This window comes from Procambarus clarkii, chromosome 40 (assembly GCF_040958095.1).
Source record: "Procambarus clarkii isolate CNS0578487 chromosome 40, FALCON_Pclarkii_2.0, whole genome shotgun sequence".
Taxonomy (NCBI): Eukaryota; Metazoa; Arthropoda; class Malacostraca; order Decapoda; family Cambaridae; genus Procambarus; species Procambarus clarkii.
Window position 1 is genome coordinate 23855155 of NC_091189.1, and position 22095 is coordinate 23877249.

Consider the following 22095-nt stretch of genomic DNA (forward strand, 5'->3'; position numbering starts at 1 on the left):
AAGGTCTTCCGACATGAGTCCACCCAAATCCTTTACATTGCTTTTTCGTTCTATGGTATGATTTGACTGTGTTTTGTACGTGGTTTCCGTTTTTATATTTTCGTTTTTTTTTCCGTAGTGCAGGAGCTGGAACTTATCTTCATTAAATACCATATTATTTTCTGTAGCCCATCTGTGTATTATTTTCTGTGATTTGGTGTTGGTATTAGATCCATGAAGAATTATTTTGGGTTATCAATCTTCAGTGTGTTTAGTGGCTCGCTGAAAACAGAGTCGAACTGATTACTCAGTATTTCGCTCATTTCTTTGTTGTCATCTGTGAAAGTTCCATCTTCCTTTTCGTTGGAAGTTGTGCCCTGGCAGCCATGGAGTGAGGACGGTTTGCCTACCCTCCCTGGTCGTTGAGGTTGTTTGCCGCTTTGCTCGCCAGGGGGTGCAGGTGTCTCTGCCCTCCCTGCTGTTGCTGCCTGGCTATGTGTTGATGTGGCAAGCTTGTGATGGGAGGCCATCTTTCCCCTGTTGTGAGGGTGAACTCCGTGGGCCTGGAGTTTACTGGCCGTGCTGGATACCCGGAAGTCGAGATGGTTATGTGTGACATGCTCTGTGTCCCAGTGATTGCCATCTACGGTGTTGAGCTTGTAACTGCTCATCGGGTTATTTTCAAGTTCGTGGGGTAGGAGGAATACCATGACTTCCTCGGACGTTACGAGGGTCATTCGTTGCCGTTGCCGGCTCTGTGTCCATTACGGACCGTAGTGGTGCCTTAACGTATGTCAGTGTGCATGGGGCGCCCCTGGAGTTTCCCAAAGATCTGCTCCGATGTTACTTCCAGAGGTTTGGAACTGTTGTCAGTGTGCGGGTGAACATGCTCTCCTCAGGGAGGTATGCAGACGAATATTCGTACCCTGGGGATGCAAATGCGGTCGGATATACCATCTTCTGTCCAGCTTATGGGGTACTACGTCCGGATGTACTATGCCCGGCAACCCCGTACATGTTTCCGGTGTAGTCTGTTGGGGCATCAGGCTGCCGGGAGCACTGGGGCTACGACTATTCCCGTCAACTTATTCCAGGAGGAGGATTTCCCACCGCTCCCTCTAGAGGAGGACTCCAGGGGTGAAGAGGTGTGCGTCCCGTTAGCTGATGCGGCTCCCCCCTGCATCGCCCGACATTCCTCTGGGTGTTGCAGTGCCGTCGGATACTCTTCCTGCTCCTGTCGCTGCCCCCGATGCTCCCATGGGCCTTCCTGGTGATAACTGCAAGGCATCGCCGTCTTCCTCTCCCTCGTCTTCGCTGTTGCGCCTGGCCCTGCGTCCTCGCCTCGGGTCCCGGCCGTGCTGGGTGCTGGGGTGGCTGCGGAGCCTCCTGCTGTGTGTGGCCCAGTTCCCCCTGTGGTAGAGGCTGCTGCCATTCTGCGTCGGGCATCGGTTCATCCAGCTAGTGGTGCCCATGTTTCTGGTCTGCCTCCGGCTCTGACAATATCCGGCTGAAGCCCAAACGTTCCCGGCGTTTGTCTTGTGCCTAGGCCAATGTTGGTGACTTCAGTGACTGTGGGTCTTTGGGTGTCGACGGTGTGGATCCGGATGTATCGCTCTCTACACAGTTGGTGGTGGTGGAGGTACATGTGCCTGCTGGTGCCGTGCCCTTGTCTCTGACATGCCTTCTGTTGTTTCTCTGCTAGGGGGCTCTCCGCAGTGGGGGGTGGTGGCTTCTGCTGCCAGGGATGGTGTAAATGCTGGTGCTGGGTGTGGCCTGGTGGTGACATTGCGGAAGGATGCGCACTGTCCAGGTTCCCTGCCGTTGTCTGGTGGTGTGCTCGTGCCCGCGGGTGCCCCTGTAGTGGTGCCCTCTGTCAAGTTAGTTCCTGTGAGGATGCTCGTTGGGGCCCTTGGGAACGTGTTGCCGGCGTCTGTGATGCCGCCGGGTCACTGGAACACGATTACCGAGTTAGTGCTGTCGGACGAGTCAGAGAATTTTCTTGGTGGGCAGGTTCCTTTCATGTGGGGGCGCGTGGCGGAAACTCGCCTCGTCAGTGGTACCATCTGGGTCACCTGTTTGCGGGGGTGTTTGTTTCCGGGGTTCCGGATGTTATGGCTTCCCCAGTGGATGTGCGAGACCCTCGGCGGTGGTTGCTCTGGGAAGCGTTTAATGTGCGTTTTGTGTTTTGTTCGATGTTTTGCTGTATGTTTTGATTTTCTTGTGTTCTCTTTCATGTTGTGCTTTGTTGTCAGTCCTTCACGCCAGTGCTAATATGTTTGATTTGTTTACTCTGTTCCTATGTTTTGTTTTCTTTGTCATTATTTGCTTGCGTGCCTGCGTGTTTACATTGCGTTTTGTTTTGTGTTTCTCTTGAGTTTTCATCTGTTATACTTAATGTTGAACTTTGCTGTCAGTCCTTCTGGCCGGTGGTTTTCTGTTTGCTTTGTTGATATGTTCCTATGTTGTTTTATTGTATTTATTTGCATGTCTGCATGTAAAAATATAAAAAATACTAAAAAATAAAAAAAATCTCCCTTTCGCCGGGGCCCGATACTAGATATGGTTTTTTATCTTGATTTTGCACAGGTGATTTTTCAAAGGAGAAAAAATATTTCGGATTTCTCTATTTCACTGATGGCCTTTTGCTCTTGTTGTCTCTCCTGGGGTTTGTATGATTCTTGTAGCTTTAGTTCAACCGTTTCTATTTATCTACCTATCCTTCTTCGCCGTTCTTGAGCTAGGGTATGATTCAAGTTGTTCTGCGATTCATTTTCATCGGCTATAGAGAGGACGCCGTTCATGTTCCAATCTATCTCTTACTCTTTTTTCTTCCCCAGTTGATCTGTTTAGTATTAAAATTTAATTTGCAGAATTCTTCTCCTCAGGGATTCGGGGCTGGTCGTGCAGGTATGTTAGCTTGCAATGGTTAGGTTAGGTTAGCGGATACATTCCGTAACCGCCCTGTGAGAGGTCACTTGTTGCTCAATAGGTTTCTTGTCCCCAGCAGCAGCAGTATTGACAGTGATAATATTGACCATTACTACCAGCAAGTGTAAAGTGGTGTGCTACACACACCTCGTGGCCTCAACACCCACACTTTGGACGGTTGGGCGGAGCAACACACACTTTTAAGATGTAATGTTAACGCCTTGGATTAGTGTCTAATTGTGGTTGACCTTGGTGGACGGTATTATGGTTGACCCCCCACCCCCCCCCCCCTCCCACACACACACACGCACACCCAGTCGACCTCTTCCCTTACCAATCAACACACACACTTACCCACCAGCACATAGGGGGGCCTGGTGGCTGAGTGGACAACGCTCGGGATTCATAATTCTAGGGACCGGGAATCGATCCCGGCGATGGCGGAAACAAATGAGCATAGTTTCTTTCACCCTGATGCCTCTGTTCATCTAACAGTAAATAGTTACCTGGGCGTTAGACAGCTGTTAGGGGCTGTTTCGTGTGTGTGCGTGTGTGTGTGCGTGCGTGCATGTTTATGTGTGTATGTGAAAAAAACAATTAATTGATTGACAGTTGAGAGGCGGGCCCAAAGAGTCAGAGCTCAGCCCTCGCAAGCACAACTAGGTGAGTACACAACATCTTACGAGACTTTTGACAGAAAAGTCAACTGGACGTCCAGCTTTCCCAAGTGGAACGGGGGGAGGTAGGGTTACCTTACCTTGCAATGATTCGGGCTTAGCGTCCCCGCGGCCTGGTCATCAACCATGCCTGTTGCTGTTGTTGCTGCTGCTGGTGCCCGGTTGGGGACCAAAGGTGTTGTTGACATTGGAGTCGACATCCACAGGTAGCTAGCTGCCTGGGGCTGCCTGGGAGGCAGGAGGCCAGCCTTCACGGGTGAGAGGTGATGGGACAAGTCTCCTTACAGTGGTCACGCTCACCAGTGTACATGATGCTCATGCATGGTACAGGAGCAGGTTGTTATTATAGATTCAGCTAATCGGAACAAGTTCCAAGTAGCACGGGCTATGGTGAGCCCGTAGTGGACTTACCTGGCACAGGAGCGGTGCCTACAGGAGCAGGTAGACTGTTAGCTTGTCGCAGCCAGCCATAGAGCGACGGGGAGTAACGCAAGGTTACTGGGGTCTGGAGTCTCTCTTCCCTGCTCAGAGAACAAACTTATAAATTGGATAAATTTAGATTTAGGAAAGACCTGGGTAAATACTGGTTCGGAAACAGGGTTGTTGATTTGTGGAACCAATTACCGCATAACATAATAGAAGTAGGACCCCCTCGATTGTTTCAAGCGTAGGTTAGTCATACATATGAATGAGTTTGGGTGGATATAAAAAGGGAGCTACCTCGTATGGGTCATTAGGCCTTCTGCAGTTTCCTTAATTCTTATGTTTTTATATTAATAGTGCAGGAGAAGCAAGGTTGTATAGTGGTACAGGTGAAGGAAGGGTATGAGGGGGTGTGAGAGGAGAGGGTGTGAGAGGAGGGGGTGTGAGAGGAGGGGGTGTGAGAGGAAGTGCAGAGAGCGGGGTAAGCCACACCGTCATCACCATCACTACAAACAAACGAAGGGAGGGTGTAGAAGATGGCCCCAAGTGGTGCTTGTTGACCCTCCCATGGTCACAGTTGCAGCTTCACCAGCAGCCCTCTTTCCCTTCTCCTTCCTGTACTGCCGCTCTGTGAGACTCCCGTAACACCAGGGGAGCTTAATAGACACTGTAGAGCCTCAGTTAACACCAGGGGAACTGAAGAGACACTGTGGCTAACTTAATGACCTACAGGAGATTCACCGTCTCTCTAAACCAACCTGTTTTCACTGCTCCCTGCTCAACCTATTCTTAAATCTGACAGGTATGTGTTTCCGTGACTACTTGGAAGGGTCTTCCACTTATCATCCACTATTGCCAAACCGCTCCTATATCATTTTTAAATATAAATATTTCAAATTGGAATCTATTATTGAGAGTTCTAATCATAGAGATATTTTGAACCGTCCTCTCACCTCATACCTACAATATTTAACGGAATCGATCAATGCTTTAAAAATTCGACGTAATAGTAAAAATTAAACGATCGTAATTTGACATTTTTTATGCATAGGTCTGGATAGGTTGGGTGCATCGCTTAGGTTGGTAGGCAGTGCACATAATGATGTTGGTAATACTATACTCTTATAGTATTAGTTCAATCTTCTGGTTGGTGTCGGTAGGGGTCACATTTCTATCAATAATTTTTTCAGTAAAAAACGGGAGAGAGGATCCTGAAAAACATTAGTGACGGAAATTTGACCCCTACGGACACCAACCAGAAGATTGAATTAATAATATATTATAAGAACAAGAAGACTGCCAACTTGCTCATGAAGAACTCTCGTGACACCACACGAACCCCCTTGAGAGAGACCAATGTTGTCGACGCCTTCACACGCCCACTTGGGGATTGTCAGCCCCAACGATCTCAATATATTGGCAAGACAACAACAACATCCCTTTCAAGACGCCTAAGAATTATCAAGCAGCAGGGACCAATTAAAGAACATAAAGTCCTTATCCATAACCAGACCATCACCAGCGATATACTCACAAACAACATCAATAACAACCCGTCCTCTTAAAATAACGTCACTTTTCGTTCGTATGCGCACTATGGCCAAAAATGGACGAAATTTGAAATGAAATCGGCTCACGAAAGTCATGTACTGTCCTGTAATCTGTTTGAGTCCTCCGGGTTACTCGGAAAGGTTAGGAGAGGAAACTTTCAATTAACGTTTTTCATGACTTTTTGAAACTTTAGGAGAATTTCCTGCCCTCCTAACTTACAAGAGGATCCTTAACTTGCTGGTTTGGAGAAAACAAAATTCAAATTTAATTTCAATTAATTTTCATTTTCATATTACGTCTATTTTCGGCCATACGGACAAACGGGCAAATTCAGACGTAATTTGTAAGAGCATAGGTAGCGTAACAACAGCCACCCAAGCCACACAACAATAGCCAACCAATCCACACAACAATAGCCAACCAAGCCACACAACAATAGCCACCCAAGCCACACAACAATAGCCACCCAAGCTACACAACAATAGCCAACCAAGCCACACAACAATAGCCAACCAAGCCACACAACAATAGCCAACAAAGCCACACAACAACAGCCAACCAAGCCACACAACAACAGCCAACCAAGCCACACAACAATAGCCAACCAAGCCACACAACAACAGCCAACCAAGCCACACAACAATAGCCACCCAAGCCACACAACAATAGCCACCCAAGCCACACAACAATAGCCACCCAAGCCACACAACAATAGCCACCCAAGCCACACAACAATAGCCACCCAAGCCACACAACAACAGCCAACCAAGCCACACAACAATAGCCACCCAAGCCACACAACAATAGCCACCCAAGCCACACAACAATAGCCACCCAAGCCACACAACAATAGCCACCCAAGCCACACAACAACAGCCAACCAAGCCACACAACAATAGCCAGGCAACAACAGCCAACCAAGCCACACAACAATAGCCACCCAAGCCACACAACAATAGCCACCCAAGCCACATAACAATAGCCAACCAAGCCACACCACAACAGCCAACCAAGCCACACAACAATAGCCAGGCAACAACAGCCAACCAAGCCACACAACAATAACCAACCAAGCCAGGCAACCATAGCCAACCAAGTCAGGCAACAATAGCCAACCAAGTCACACAACAATAGCCAACCATGCCACACAACAATAGCCAGGCAACAATAGCCAACCAAGCCAGGCAACCATAGCCAACCAAGTCAGGCAACAATAGCCAACCAAGCCAGGCAACAATAGCCAACCAAGCCAGGTAACAATAGCCAACCAAGCCACATAACAATAGCCAACCAAGCCACACAACAATAGCCAACCAAGCCACACAACAACAGCCACACAACAATAGCCAGGCAACAATAGCCAACCAAGCCACACAACAACAGCCAACCAAGCCACACAACAATAGCCAACCAAGCCACACAACAATAGCCAACCAAGCCACACAACAATAGCCAACCAAGCCACACAACAATAGCCAACCAAGCCACACAACAATAGCCAACCAAGCCACACAACAATAACCAACCAAGCCACACAACAACAGCCAACCAAGCCAGGCAACCATAGCCAACCAAGTCAGGCAACAATAGCCAACCAAGCCATGCAACAAAAGCAAACCAAGCCAGGCAACGATAGCCAACCAAGCCACACAACAATAGCCAACCAAGCCAGGCAACAATAACCAACCAAGCCAGGCAACAATAACCAACCAAGCCACACAACAATAGCCAGGCAACAATAGCCAACCAAGCCACACAACAATAACCAACCAAGCCAGGCAACAATAGCCAACCAAGCCACACAACAATAGCCAGGCAACAATAGCCAACCAAGCCAGGCAACAATAGCCAACCAAGCCACACAACAATAGCCAGGCAACAATAGCCAACCAAGGCAGGCAACAATAGCCAACCAAGGCAGGCAACAATAGCCAACCAAGCCAGGCAACAATATCCAACCAAGCCACACAACAATAGCCAACCAAGCCACACAACAATAGCCAACCAAGCCAGGCAACAATAGCCAACCAAGCCACACAACAATAGCCAACCAAGCCACACAACAATAGCCAACCAAGCCAGGCAACAATAGCCAACCAAGCCACACAACAATAGCCAACCAAGCCAGGCAACAATATCCAACCAAGCCACGCAACAATGGCCAACCAATCCACACAACAATAGCCATGCAACAATAGCCAACCAATCCACACAACAATAGCCATGCAACAATAGCCAACCAAGCCAGGCAACAATAGCCAACCAAGCCACACAACAATAGCCAACCAAGCCACACAACAATAGCCAACCAAGCCAGGCAACAATAGCCAACCAAGCCAGGCAACAATAGCCAACCAAGCCACACAACAATAGCCAACCAAGCCAGGCAACAATAGCCAACCAAGCCACGCAACAATAGCCAACCAATCCACACAACAATAGCCATGCAACAATAGCCAACCAAGCCATGCAACAATAGCCAACCAAGCCACACAACAATAGCCAACCAAGCCAGGCAACAATAGCCAACCAAGCCACACAACAATAGCCAACCAAGCCAGGCAACAATAGCCAACCAAGCCAGGCAACAATAGCCAACCAAGCCACACAACAATAGCCAACCAAGCCATGCAACAATAGCCAACCAAGCCACACAACAATAGCCAACCAAGCCAGGCAACAATAGCCAACCAAGCCACACAACAATAGCCAACCAAGCCAGGCAACAATAGCCAACCAAGCCAGGCAACAATAGCCAACCAAGCCACACAAAAATAGCCAACCAAGCCACACAACAATAGCCAACCAAGCCAGGCAACAATAGCCAACCAAGCCAGGCAACAATAGCCAACCAAGCCAGGCAACAATAGCCAACCAAGCCAGGCAACAATAGCCAACCAAGCCAGGCAACAATAGCCAACCAAGCCAGGCAACAATAGCCAACCAAGCCAGGCAACAATAGCCAACCAAGCCAGGCAACAATAGCCAACCAAGCCAGGCAACAATAGCCAACCAAGCCAGGCAACAATAGCCAACCAAGCCAGGCAACAATAGCCAACCAAGGCAGGCAACAATAGCCAACCAAGCCAGGCAACAATAGCCAACCAAGCCAGGCAACAATAGCCAACCAAGGCAGGCAACAATAGCCAACCAAGCCAGGCAACAATAGCCAACCAAGGCAGGCAACAATAGCCAACCAAGCCAGGCAACAATAGCCAACCAAGCCAGGCAACAATAGCCAACCAAGCCAGGCAACAATAGCCAGCCAGCAGCACATTACACTGTGCCTCAAGCTACAGAACACGAGGGAACACTCACCATACTGCACCAGCCACCACGCCCTTCATCACAGTGACGACCTACACTGGTCCTATGAGTGAGGGCCTTCTCCTTCACCTCATCCCATTCACCCACCTGGTGACGGGTGGACCAACACCCACCTGGTGACGGGTGGACCAACACCCACCTGGTGACGGGTGGACCAACACCCACCTGGTGACGGGTGGACCAACACCCACCTGGTGACGGATGGACCAACACCCACCTGGTGACGGGTGGACCAACACCCACCTGGTGACGGGTGGACCAACACCCACCTGGTGACGGGTGGACCAACACCCACCTGGTGACGGGTGGACCAACACCCACCTGGTGACAGGTGGACCAACACCCACCTGGTGACGGGTGGACCAACACCCACCTGGTGACGGGTGGACCAACACCCACCTGGTGACGGGTGTCTGCTCCCGTAAGGACTTCTGTCTTCCCGTACTCTCTCTCCTTGTGGAATCATGCATGACAATTTTTTTTAAGAATTAAATTAAAGATATTTAACAGAAGGCATATTGGCCCATACGAGGCAGCTCCTATTGGCCCATACGAGGCAGCTCCTATTGGCCCATACGAGGCAGCTCCTATTGGCCCATACGAGGCAGCTCCTATTGGCCCATACGAGGCAGCTCCTATTGGCCCATACGAGGCAGCTCCTATTGGCCCATACGAGGCAACTCCTATTGGCCCATACGAGGCAGCTCCTATTGGCCCATACGAGGCAGCTCCTATTGGCCCATACGAGGCAGCTCCTATTGGCCCATACGAGGCAGCTCCTATTGGCCCATACGAGGGAGTTTGTATTTGCGCCACCAAAACCCATTCATATACAAGACTAACCAACCCAATACTATGTTCCGTGAATAATTCGTGACAGCCTCACGCCCACCTTTCGACCTGTGGGGTGGTGACGGTCGTGGATGTTGGTCGGGGTCGCTGGTAGCACATGCAACCGTCACGTTGCACGCCTTGCCTCACGCCACGCACGCAACGCTCCCACCACCACGCACGCAACGCCTCCACCGCCGTGTGCTTGCTACACTCCCTCCGCAAATATTTTCAACCCTTTCTCTTATCTATTTTTAACGGAATCGACTAGTTAGTTAAATATGTCAGGTATTAGTACAAATTAAAGCCCCGTGATATTAACGTTTCCCGTGCCCCGGCCTCGGTAGGTTGGGTGGGTTGCTTGGGTTCGTATGTTTCTGGTTCGGCTAAGCAGCAGAAGTGTTCACGGAGTGACGAATGGAGAGAGCGGGATGGTATTACCCCAGCCATGATGGCCGCATGCCTTAGCTGGGGTGGGAGTAATTACTGTGGAGTCATATGAGTAACAAGGAGAGGACAGCCAGCCTCAGCTCTCAGCTGCTGGGTCCATCACAGCTGCTGGGGGCCGCTATCATAGCTGCTGGGGGCCGCTGCCGCCCTACAGAGCCTCTATATTAATAATTATCTGCCATTCTTACTACAGGACATCATTACTGCATCACCAGAGAGCAAGTTATTACAAATATATAGAAATTATATCCAAACAAGTCGCCTGGAGCAGACAAAGACTTGCCAGGGTCACGAGAGAATATGAAGATGAACTAAGTGACCCTTTGACTTCTATACTGAATAAGACATTACAGTCGGGCAAGGTCCCGGAGTGGTGAAGTGTTGCCAGTGTCGTGTCAGGCTGTGACAAGGGACATAGATCACTTGCGTCAAATTATGGTCCAGTGACCTTAATGACAAGTGTGGGAATAATGCTTGAATCGACAACCACAAAGGCCAGTCGTTTACATTTTGAGAAACAGAATAATAAGATCGACAACGTGACAGTGGGTTGATCCTGCTTCACTAATGTGCACTCACTCTTTTCCAACATTTTTAAGGCAATTGACAGTGGAAGGATTATGACGTTATGTATCTTGACTTTGGCACAACTTTTAATACTGTGCCACCCGAACGACTGTTTAGATAGGGCAGAGGCTCGTGGTATAGGGGAGCCAGCCTCAGTTGGATAAGGACATGGTTATTTAAACCAATGTTAAGAGGGAACATATAGTACAGCCTTGTTCGAGGTCATCCAAGGCCGAACTACAGACCTTTCCCAGGGTGCAACCCCACAACAGTTGCCTGACTCCCGGGTACCTTGTTACTGCTTGGTGAACAGAGGCATTAGGTGAAAGGAAACGCGCCAAACCATTTCTTTCTCGGCCTGAAATAACACCCGAGATTCTGTGAGACCCCTTGTTTGTTGTTTGTTAGTAAGTTACGGTAGTGAGTTGAGAGAGGCGGGGTGAGGGAGTGGGTGTGGACGGGGGTGAGGGAGTCAGCTGGGACGACGGGTGGAGCCTGGTGGCCGGCGGTGGAGGGTTGGGCTCTTGCTTCACTTGCTGCTGCTGCTTCTGTGGATTATATTCCACTTTGGACGGACTCTTCACTTCCAGCATGTTGGCTGCTACGTTTTTTGCTCCCATTGTGAACATCTGTGAAGAAATAACTTTGAATGCAGCGGCAGACCAACATGACCACCATGGTCTCGCCTGTCTTACGGCAGAGGGGATGGTTACTAGGCATGATGCTGGCGAGGCTAGTATTACCTTAGTTGGCTACAGTGTCCAGCAGAACGAGAACTCCAAACACTCAGATCTGACAATAATCACAAGCCTCCAGATGGGGTCACCCTGCAGTCCCTGAAAGGAATGGTAAACACGTGTGTGCATCTTTGTGAGCAATACCCATGTACGGTACAGTGAATATGAAGGTGGTGGGGCTTCAGGCTTCAATGAATCTTCAGGAAGACCCAGAACATTAGTGGCTGCATATGTGCTTTTAATACATTACTAGAGGTTAGTGCCAATAGGCTCAGACCCTCGGGTGCGTGTGTAAATGTGCCCTTCACTTTCAGAAAGAGTTGGGCACGTGATTCATTAAGCAAACCAAAACCCAAAAGTAGCCAGTTTCCTGTTGCAGCGTCTACGTATCGCGATCCAGAGAGGGAGCGCCGACTGCAGCGTTGAACAACCAGCTACAGATCTCTCAGCTTAACTTTGTTACTATTTTTTCGACTTGACTGCATATAATTAATTATCTTAGTAGCCGTGTTGCGTGAGAGGCGACCTCTCGCCTCTCACTAAAGGCCTCTGAGAGGCCTTTAGTGTTGGTGAGGTGTAGCGGACACTGTCAACATGACACCCATGACAACAGAGTAAGGTAACACAGTGTAACACCACTATAAAATATAAACTAAATAATATATGTAACATTCCTACTTATACTGAGTAACACTTCCTATCGGTTGCCCTTGGTAACACTGTTATTGAACACTGTAATATGAGCTGACACATGATGGTTACACCGGAACCAAAGGTACCCTTCCAAAAGGGAATACTACACAGGATTAACTACGCTGCCACCATCTGCCTTGACCATTGAGACTATATCAACCAACAAGGCAAGAAACATTGCTTGACTTGGAGAGTACTTTCTATGACTGTCATTAATTATGGGACGGTTGTCAGCCCACTATATCCAAAAGGCTAAGAGGATTCAACAATTGACACAGACGGGAAATTTAACAAAAGTTTATTGAGAACAAAATTATGCTAATCACCACTATAAATCCTACTCTAACACTGGCCAATAGTTAAGAAATTTAGACATGGGACAAACCCCTCAGAGATCACACTTTTCCTTAAGACCTCTGTCTTTCCCTCCGGTGGATTCACTCTGTCCCTCCCTGGCTGTGTGATGGTCTCATATACCCACTCTGGACCCTGGTGTCCGGCACACTCTCTAAACTAAGTCTCTACAGGACCAATATATACACCCCAAAAGTGGGGGGGAGGGGGAGATTTGCTGTTGCTACCTACACCAAAAATGTAAGAGGTCGGCCACACGTGCACAAACACTCAAGAATTTTTTCATCAAGCTTGTTTGACATTCACCATACACTGTTCAAGAGAGGAATTATTAATTACGAGTGTGGCTGACCTCTGACCTGGCTAAAAGGGGGAGATCCATGGATGTTTACACATAAGAATCTGGGGTCTAATTCCATTGCAATGTTTGACAAGAGTATCATGAAATATTACATACTTGAAACTAGCTGACTAAGACTAACCCAGGAATTTTTAATCAACATACAAGATAATCCAGAGGTCATCTGGGCTGACCTCTTGGAGAAGGCTTCCTTGGGTGAGAACTCTAGGGGGGTGGGTCATGGGTGTTACATGTGCCCCTTGTGTTAAATAGCCTGTCTTTATCTACCCTATCGATTCCCTTGAGAATCTTGAATGTTGTGATCATGTCCCCCCCAACTCTTCTGTCTTCCAACGAAGTGAGGTTTAATTCCCGTAGTATCTCCTCGTAACTTATACCTCTCAGCTCGGGTACTAGTCTGGTGGCAAACCTTTGAACCTTTTCCAGTTTAGTCTTATGCTTGACTAGATATGGACTCCATGCTGGAGCCGCATACTCCAGAATTGGTCTGGCATATGTGTTATATAATGTTCTGAAAGATTCGTTACACAAGTTTCTAAAGGCTGTTCTTATGTTAGCCAACCTGGCATATGCCGCTGATGTTATCCTCTTGATATGAGCTTCAGGGCGTCTGATCGGCTTCAGGTCTGGCGTGATATCAACCCCCAGGTCTTTCTCTCTCTCTGACTCTTGAAGTATTTCATCTCCCAAATGATACCTTGTATCTGGTCTCCTACTCCCTACCCCTATCTTCATTACGTTACATTTGCTTGGATTAAACTCTAACAACCATTTGTTCTACCATTCCTGCAGCTTGTCCAGATCTTCTTGAAGCCTCAAGCTGTCCTCCTCTGTCTTAATTCTTCTCATAATTTTGGCGTCGTCAGCAAACATTGAGAGGAATGAGTCTATATCCTCTGGGAGATCATTTACGTATATCAGAAACAGGATAGGTCCGAGTACAGAGCCCTGTGGGACTCCACTGGTGACTTCACGCCAATCTGAGGTCTCGCCCCTCACTGTAACTCTCTGCTTCTTATTGCTTAGATACTCCCTTATCCACTGGAGCGCCCTACCAGTTACTCCTGCCTGTTTCTCCAGCTTATGCATCAGCCTTTATGGGGTACTGTGTCAAAGGCTTTCCGACAGTACAAAAAAAAAATGCAGTCCGCCCATCCTTCTCCTTCTTGCTTAATCTTTGTCACCTGATCATAGAATTCTATTAAGCCTGTAAGGCAAGATTTACCCTCCCTGAACCCATGTTGATGGGTTGTCACGAAGTCCCTTCTCTCCAGATGTGTTACTAGGTTTTTTCTCACAATCTTCTCCATCACCTTGCATGGTATACAAGTTAAGGACACTGACCTGTAGTTCAGTGCCTCTTGTCTGTCACCCTTTTTGTATATTGGGACTACATTAGCCGTCGTCCATATTTCTGGTAGGTCTCCAGTTTCCAGTGACCTACTATACACTATGGAGAGTGGCAAACAAGGTGCTCCTGCACACTCTTTTAATACCCATGGTGAGATTCCGTCCGGCCCAACAGCTTTTCTCACGTCCAGCTCCAATAGGTGCTTCTTGACCTCATCTCTTGTAATTTCGAACCTTTCCAAGGTCGCCTGGTTTGCTGCCACCTCTCCTAGCGCTGTGACCTCTCCTTGTTCTATTGTAAAGACCTCCTAGAACCTTTTGTTGAGTTCTTTACACACCTCTTTGTCATTCTCTGTGTACCTGTCCCCACCCGTTCTAAGTTTCATCACCTGTTCCTTCACTGTTGTCTTCCTCCTGATGTGACGTCATGTGTAGTAGCTTTGGTTCGGTCTTGGCTTTATTAGCTATATCATTTTCATACCTTTTCTCAGCTGTTCTTCTCACACTAACATACTCGTTCCTGGTTCTCTGGTATCTCTCTCTACTTTCTGGTGTTCTGTTATTACGAAAGTTCCTCCACGCCCTTTTGTTCAGCTCCTTTGCTTTCATGCATTCCCTATTAAACCACGGATTCTCCTATTGCTTCTCGGTTTTTTCCTGTCGGGCTGGGACAAACCTGCTTACAGCCTCCTGACACTTTTGGGTGACATAGTCCATCATGTCTTGTACGCACTTGGTTCTGAGTTCTGTGTCCCATGGTATATCCCTTAGGAATTTATTCATCTCCTCATAGTTTCCCTTTCGGTACGCCAGCCCTTTGTTTCCCAGTTCTTTTTTTTGGGAGATAATTCCTAACTCAACCAGGTACTCAAAGCTCAATACACTATGATCACTCATACCCTGGGTTCGGGTTCGAGTCCTGATCACGGAGAATTGCCTGGACACCAGTCGTTAACTGTTCACTGCTTCTGTTCACCCAGTAGTAATTGGGGACCTGGTTGTATACTGATTGAGGGGTCGCGTTCCAGGGGGAACTAATAGGGTGAGCTCACCACGAGCTATGGGAAGGGAAAGCTCTCGACCTGTTAACAGGAGTCAGCAGTCGTCTGCTCCTGTACCCTCCTGTGTTAAAAAAAGGTCTACACTTAGCCAAGGCCGTGAACCACCACCAATAAAAACACAGAATTCCTGGGCTCTAGGAGACTCGAACCGTGGCCCCCACGCGTGTGAGGCCGAAGCTCTAGATATCGACCGAAATATTCCACAGAATATTTACATATCTACCAAACCCGTCGGCGCCGCCACCAACTCTCAACTCTCTCGCCGCATCTAAATATTCGCTGGTATAGTGTATACCAGCATGTTGCAAGCCCGGACCTGGCCAGGTGTGGGTGTGTGCTCCCCGCCCCGCCGCGGCCCCTCCAGTAAACACACTTACACTATCAACCTTCCTATCTTCATAGTATATTTCTCCACTTGCACATACACGGTGGAGGGCGCGCCCCGCCCCGAGGCGGCGGAGGGCGGCGTGTGGCGGCCCTTCCCCGTGTCTGGGGGCGCCAACCTTCTCTTGGGACACCTTATATACTCCCCGTGGCCGCCGCGGTATCCAGTAACAACGCTCATGCAACGTTGATAACGTTATTTCAACGTTAAAAACCACTCTTTAACGTCAATTCAACATCAAATTCCACCCTTGGATGTGCCCGCTGGTATAAACTATGATCAAGCAACGCTGAAACAACGCAGGATCGACGACAAATCAACAATGGATTAACATTAAATCAGTGAAGAATTACCGTTATAAATATTGATTCCATCTTATATCAATGTCCTTTGACCAGATTTGTCCCCCAAAAAAGAGTTATGATAATGACGACATATTGCAAACTATATATAGTAGGGAACCACCTCTGTTTGTTCTGGCGAGGACCCTTACCATTAGAGAAGAGAACATACGGCACTCTTGTATGGCTCCCCCATGTGTACTTCTATATCCCTGTTTTAATATTTACATCCCAGTCCCTTAAGACAGCTCATGGCATGAGGCTGTACTGGTGGGTGTTGTGACACTGTACTGGTGGGTACAGTGACACTGTACTGGTGGGTACAGTGACACTGTACTGGTGGGTACAGTGACACTGTACTGGTGGGTGTAGTGACACTGTACTGGTGGGTACAGTGACACTGTACTGGTGGGTGTAGTGACACTGTACTGGTGGGTGTTGTGACACTGTACTGGTGGGTACAGTGACACTGTACTGGTGGGTGTAGTGACACTGTACTGGTGGGTACAGTGACACTGTACTGGTGGGTGTAGTGACACTGTACTGGTGGGTACAGTGACACTGTACTGGTGGGTGTAGTGACACTGTACTGGTGGGTACAGTGACACTGTACTGGTGGGTACAGTGACACTGTACTGGTGGGTGTAGTGACACTGTACTGGTGGGTACAGTGACACTGTACTGGTGGGTACAGTGACACTGTACTGGTGGGTGTAGTGACACTGTACTGGTGGGTACAGTGACACTGTACTGGTGGGTACAGTGACACTGTACTGGTGGGTGTAGTGACACTGTACTGGTGGGTACAGTGACACTGTACTGGTGGGTACAGTGACACTGTACTGGTGGGTGTAGTGACACTGTACTGGTGGGTACAGTGACACTGTACTGGTGGGTACAGTGACACTGTACTGGTGGGTGTAGTGACACTGTACTGGTGGGTACAGTGACACTGTACTGGTGGGTGTAGTGACACTGTACTGGTGGGTACAGTGACACTGTACTGGTGGGTGTTGTGACACGGTACTGGTGGGTGTAGTGACACTGTACTGGTGGGTGTTGTGACACTGTACTGGTGGGTGTAGTGACACTGTACTGGTGGGTGTTGTGACACTGTACTTGTGGGTGTAGTGACACTGTACTGGTGGGTGTAGTGACACTGTACTGGTAGGTGTTGTGACACTGTACTGGTGGGTGTAGTGACACTGTACTGGTGGGTGTTGTGACACTGTACTGGTGGGTGTAGTGACACTGTACTGGTGGGTGTTGTGACACTGTACTGGTGGGTACAGTGACACTGTACTGGTGGGTGTAGTGACACGGTACTGGTGGGTGTTGTGACACTGTACTGGTGGGTACAGTGACACTGTACTGGTGGGTGTAGTGACACTGTACTGGTGGGTACAGTGACACTGTACTGGTGGGTGTTGTGACCCTGTACTGGTGGGTGTAGTGACACTGTACTGGTGGGTACAGTGACACTGTACTGGTGGGTGTAGTGACACTGTACTGGTGGGTGGAGTGACACTGTACTGGTGGGTACAGTGACACTGTACTGGTGGGTACAGTGACACTGTACTGGTGGGTGTAGTGACACTGTACTGGTGGGTACAGTGACACTGTACTGGTGGGTGTAGTGACACTGTACTGGTGGGTGTAGTGACACTGTACTGGTGGGTGTAGTGACACTGTACTGGTGGGTGTAGTGACACTGTACTGGTGGGTGTTGTGACTCTGTACTGGTGGGTACAGTGACACTGTACTGGTGGGTGTAGTGACACTGTACTGGTGGGTACAGTGACACTGTACTGGTGGGTACAGTGACACTGTACTGGTGGGTACAGTGACACTGTACTGGTGGGTACAGTGACACTGTACTGGTGGGTGTAGTGACACTGTACTGATGGGTACAGTGACACTGTACTGGTGGGTACAGTGACACTGTACTGGTGGGTGTAGTGACACTGTACTGATGGGTACAGTGACACTGTACTGGTGGGTACAGTGACACTGTACTGGTGGGTGTAGTGACACTGTACTGGTGGGTACAGTGACACTGTACTGGTGGGTACAGTGACACTGTACTGGTGGGTGTAGTGACACTGTACTGGTGGGTACAGTGACACTGTACTGGTGGGTACAGTGACACTGTACTGGTGGGTGTAGTGACACTGTACTGGTGGGTACAGTGACACTGTACTGGTGGGTACAGTGACACTGTACTGGTGGGTGTAGTGACACTGTACTGGTGGGTACAGTGACACTGTACTGGTGGGTGTAGTGACACTGTACTGGTGGGTACAGTGACACTGTACTGGTGGGTGTTGTGACACGGTACTGGTGGGTGTAGTGACACTGTACTGGTGGGTGTTGTGACACTGTACTGGTGGGTGTAGTGACACTGTACTGGTGGGTGTTGTGACACTGTACTTGTGGGTGTAGTGACACTGTACTGGTGGGTGTAGTGACACTGTACTGGTAGGTGTTGTGACACTGTACTGGTGGGTGTAGTGACACTGTACTGGTGGGTGTTGTGACACTGTACTGGTGGGTGTAGTGACACTGTACTGGTGGGTGTTGTGACACTGTACTGGTGGGTACAGTGACACTGTACTGGTGGGTGTAGTGACACGGTACTGGTGGGTGTTGTGACACTGTACTGGTGGGTACAGTGACACTGTACTGGTGGGTGTAGTGACACTGTACTGGTGGGTACAGTGACACTGTACTGGTGGGTGTTGTGACCCTGTACTGGTGGGTGTAGTGACACTGTACTGGTGGGTACAGTGACACTGTACTGGTGGGTGTAGTGACACTGTACTGGTGGGTGGAGTGACACTGTACTGGTGGGTACAGTGACACTGTACTGGTGGGTACAGTGACACTGTACTGGTGGGTGTAGTGACACTGTACTGGTGGGTACAGTGACACTGTACTGGTGGGTGTAGTGACACTGTACTGGTGGGTGTAGTGACACTGTACTGGTGGGTGTAGTGACACTGTACTGGTGGGTGTAGTGACACTGTACTGGTGGGTGTTGTGACTCTGTACTGGTGGGTACAGTGACACTGTACTGGTGGGTGTAGTGACACTGTACTGGTGGGTACAGTGACACTGTACTGGTGGGTACAGTGACACTGTACTGGTGGGTACAGTGACACTGTACTGGTGGGTACAGTGACACTGTACTGGTGGGTGTAGTGACACTGTACTGATGGGTACAGTGACACTGTACTGGTGGGTACAGTGACACTGTACTGGTGGGTGTAGTGACACTGTACTGATGGGTACAGTGACACTGTACTGGTGGGTGTAGTGACACTGTACTGGTGGGTGTAGTGACACTGTACTGGTGGGTGTTGTGACACTGTACTGGTGGGTACAGTGACACTGTACTGGTGGGTACAGTGACACTGTACTGGTGGGTGTTGTGACACTGTACTGGTGGGTGTAGTGACACTGTACTGGTGGGTGTTGTGACACTGTACTGGTGGGTGTTGTGACACTGTACTGGTGGGTGTAGTGACACTGTACTGGTGGGTGTTGTGACACTGTACTGGTGGGTACAGTGACACTGTACTGGTGGGTGTTGTGATACGGTACTGGTGGGTGTAGTGACACTGTACTGGTGGGTGTTGTGACACTGTACTGGTGGGTGTAGTGACATTGTACTGGTGGGTGTTGTGACACTGTACTGGTGGGTGTAGTGACACTGTACTGGTGGGTGTTGTGACACTGTACTGGTGGGTGTAGTGACATTGTACTGGTGGGTGTTGTGACACTGTACTGGTGGGTGTTGTGACACTGTACTGGTGGGTGTAGTGACATTGTACTGGTGGGTGTTGTGACACTGTACTGGTGGGTGTAGTGACACTGTACTGGTGGGTGTAGTGACACTGTACTGGTGGGTGTTGTGACACTGTACTGGTGGGTACAGTGACACTGTACTGGTGGGTACAGTGACACTGTACTGGTGGGTGTTGTGACACTGTACTGGTGGGTGTAGTGACACTGTACTGGTGGGTGTAGTGACACTGTACTGGTGGGTGTAGTGACACTGTACTGGTGGGTGTTGTGACACTGTACTGGTGGGTGTTGTGACACTGTACTGGTGGGTGTAGTGACACTGTACTGGTGGGTGTAGTGACACGGTACTGGTGGGTGTAGTGACACTGTACTGGTGGGTGTAGTGACACTGTACTGGTGGGTGTAGTGACACTGTACTGGTGGGTGTAGTGACACTGTACTGGTGGGTGTTGTGACACTGTACTGGTGGGTGTTGTGACACTGTACTGGTGGGTGTAGTGACACTGTACTGGTGGGTGTAGTGACACGGTACTGGTGGGTGTAGTGACACTGTACTGGTGGGTGTAGTGACACGGTACTGGTGGGTGTAGTGACACTGTACTGGTGGGTGTAGTGACACTGTACTGGTGGGTGTAGTGACACGGTACTGGTGGGTGTAGTGACACTGTACTGGTGGGTGTAGTGACACTGTACTGGTGGGTGTAGTGACACGGTACTGGTGGGTGTAGTGACACTGTACTGGTGGGTGTAGTGACACTGTACTGGTGGGTGTAGTGACACTGTACTGGTGGGTGCACAATATTAGGAAAAGAGGGTTTTTCTCCCGAGCTCCTAGTTGTACTTGCGGGGGTTGAGCTCTGGCTCTTTGGTCCCGCCTCTCAACTGTCAATCAACTGGTGTACAGGTTCCTGAGCCTACTGGGCTCTATCATATCTACACTTGAAACTGTGTATGGAGTCAGCCTCCACCACATCACTGCCTAATGCATTCCACCTGTTAACTACTCTGACACTGAAAAAGTTAATTCTAACGTCCCTGTGGCTCATGTGGGTACTCAGTTTCCACCTGTGTCTCCTTGTTCGTGTGATGTGGTGAAGCTATTATTCATTATATCACGGATTTGTCTGTGTCCTGAGCGTAAAATAATCACTTGGGGTGGACGGTAGAGTGACGGTCTCACTTCTTGCAGGTCACTTCTTGCAGATATATATATATATATATATATATATATATATATATATATATATATATATATATATATATATATATATATATATATATATATACTATATAATATATATATATATATATATATATATATATATATATATATATATATATATATATATATATATTCAGTTTGGATTGAGGCAGCAAGGCGAATGGAAATTGAATTACAAAGGATTTGCGGCTTAGAATGCATGCCTAGTAATGAATAGAGGGTTGCATATAGAAAATCCCCAGCATACGGAGCTCTCTTTGCTCTGAGGTGAGCGACATCTCTTACATTTATTTTTTTATTGTGTGTAATAAAATATTACACATTATAAAAAATTACCGCATGTGTCAGTAGCTTCTGCCTTCAATTTTATTTTTTACTTTTGTCAGACTTAACAAGAGTGTAACTTGTTAATACAGTGCTGAAGGGTGCAGGTACGTTAGTACACAAGGCAGCCTTGCTACGGTATGGGGTGAGTTACCCTGCTGTGTGTGGTAGGGAAGGTGTGGGCGTGGGTAGGGAAGGTGTGGGCGTCGGTGGGAAGGGTGTGGGCGTCGGTGGGAAGGGTGTGGGCGTCGGTGGGGAAGGTGTGGGCGTGGGTAGAAGTGTGGGCGTGGTGCGGTAATTTATTAAGGATCTTCCCCACAACATTTTTGTCGACAGTTTTGGACCATTTTTGCTTTGTTTGGTGCCAAGAGGGAGCCAGGTGCTGGCGCCGTGGCACCTCGGGTGGACGAGTGCCTGCATGCCCCCTGGTAGTGGCCTAACTGCACCTCTTCACACAACATGCCCCCTGCTAGTGGCCTGTCTGCACCTCTTCACACAACATGCCCCCCTGCTAGTGGCCTAACTGCACCTCTTCACACAACATGCCCCCTGCTAGTGGCCTGTCTGCACCTCTTCACACAACATGCCCCCCTGCTAGTGGCCTAACTACACCTCTTCACACAACATGCCCCCTGCTAGTGGCCTGTCTGCACCTCTTCACACAACATGCCCCCTGCTAGTGGCCTAACTGCACCTCTTCACACAACATGCCCCCTGCTAGTGGCCT

General features: G+C 48.8%; 1 protein-coding gene across 1 annotated transcript; it reads right to left on the reverse strand.

Moving 5' to 3' along the window:
* Positions 1-1965: 1965 nt before the first annotated feature.
* Positions 1966-21788, reverse strand: LOC138372835 (uncharacterized). Its single transcript, XM_069338499.1, has 3 exons — positions 21523-21788; positions 3996-4105; positions 1966-2051 (listed from the first exon to the last, which is right to left on the reverse strand). The coding sequence occupies exons 1-3, from the start codon at positions 21786-21788 to the stop codon at positions 1966-1968; spliced, it is 462 nt and encodes a 153-aa protein (XP_069194600.1).
* Positions 21789-22095: the final 307 nt, after the last annotated feature.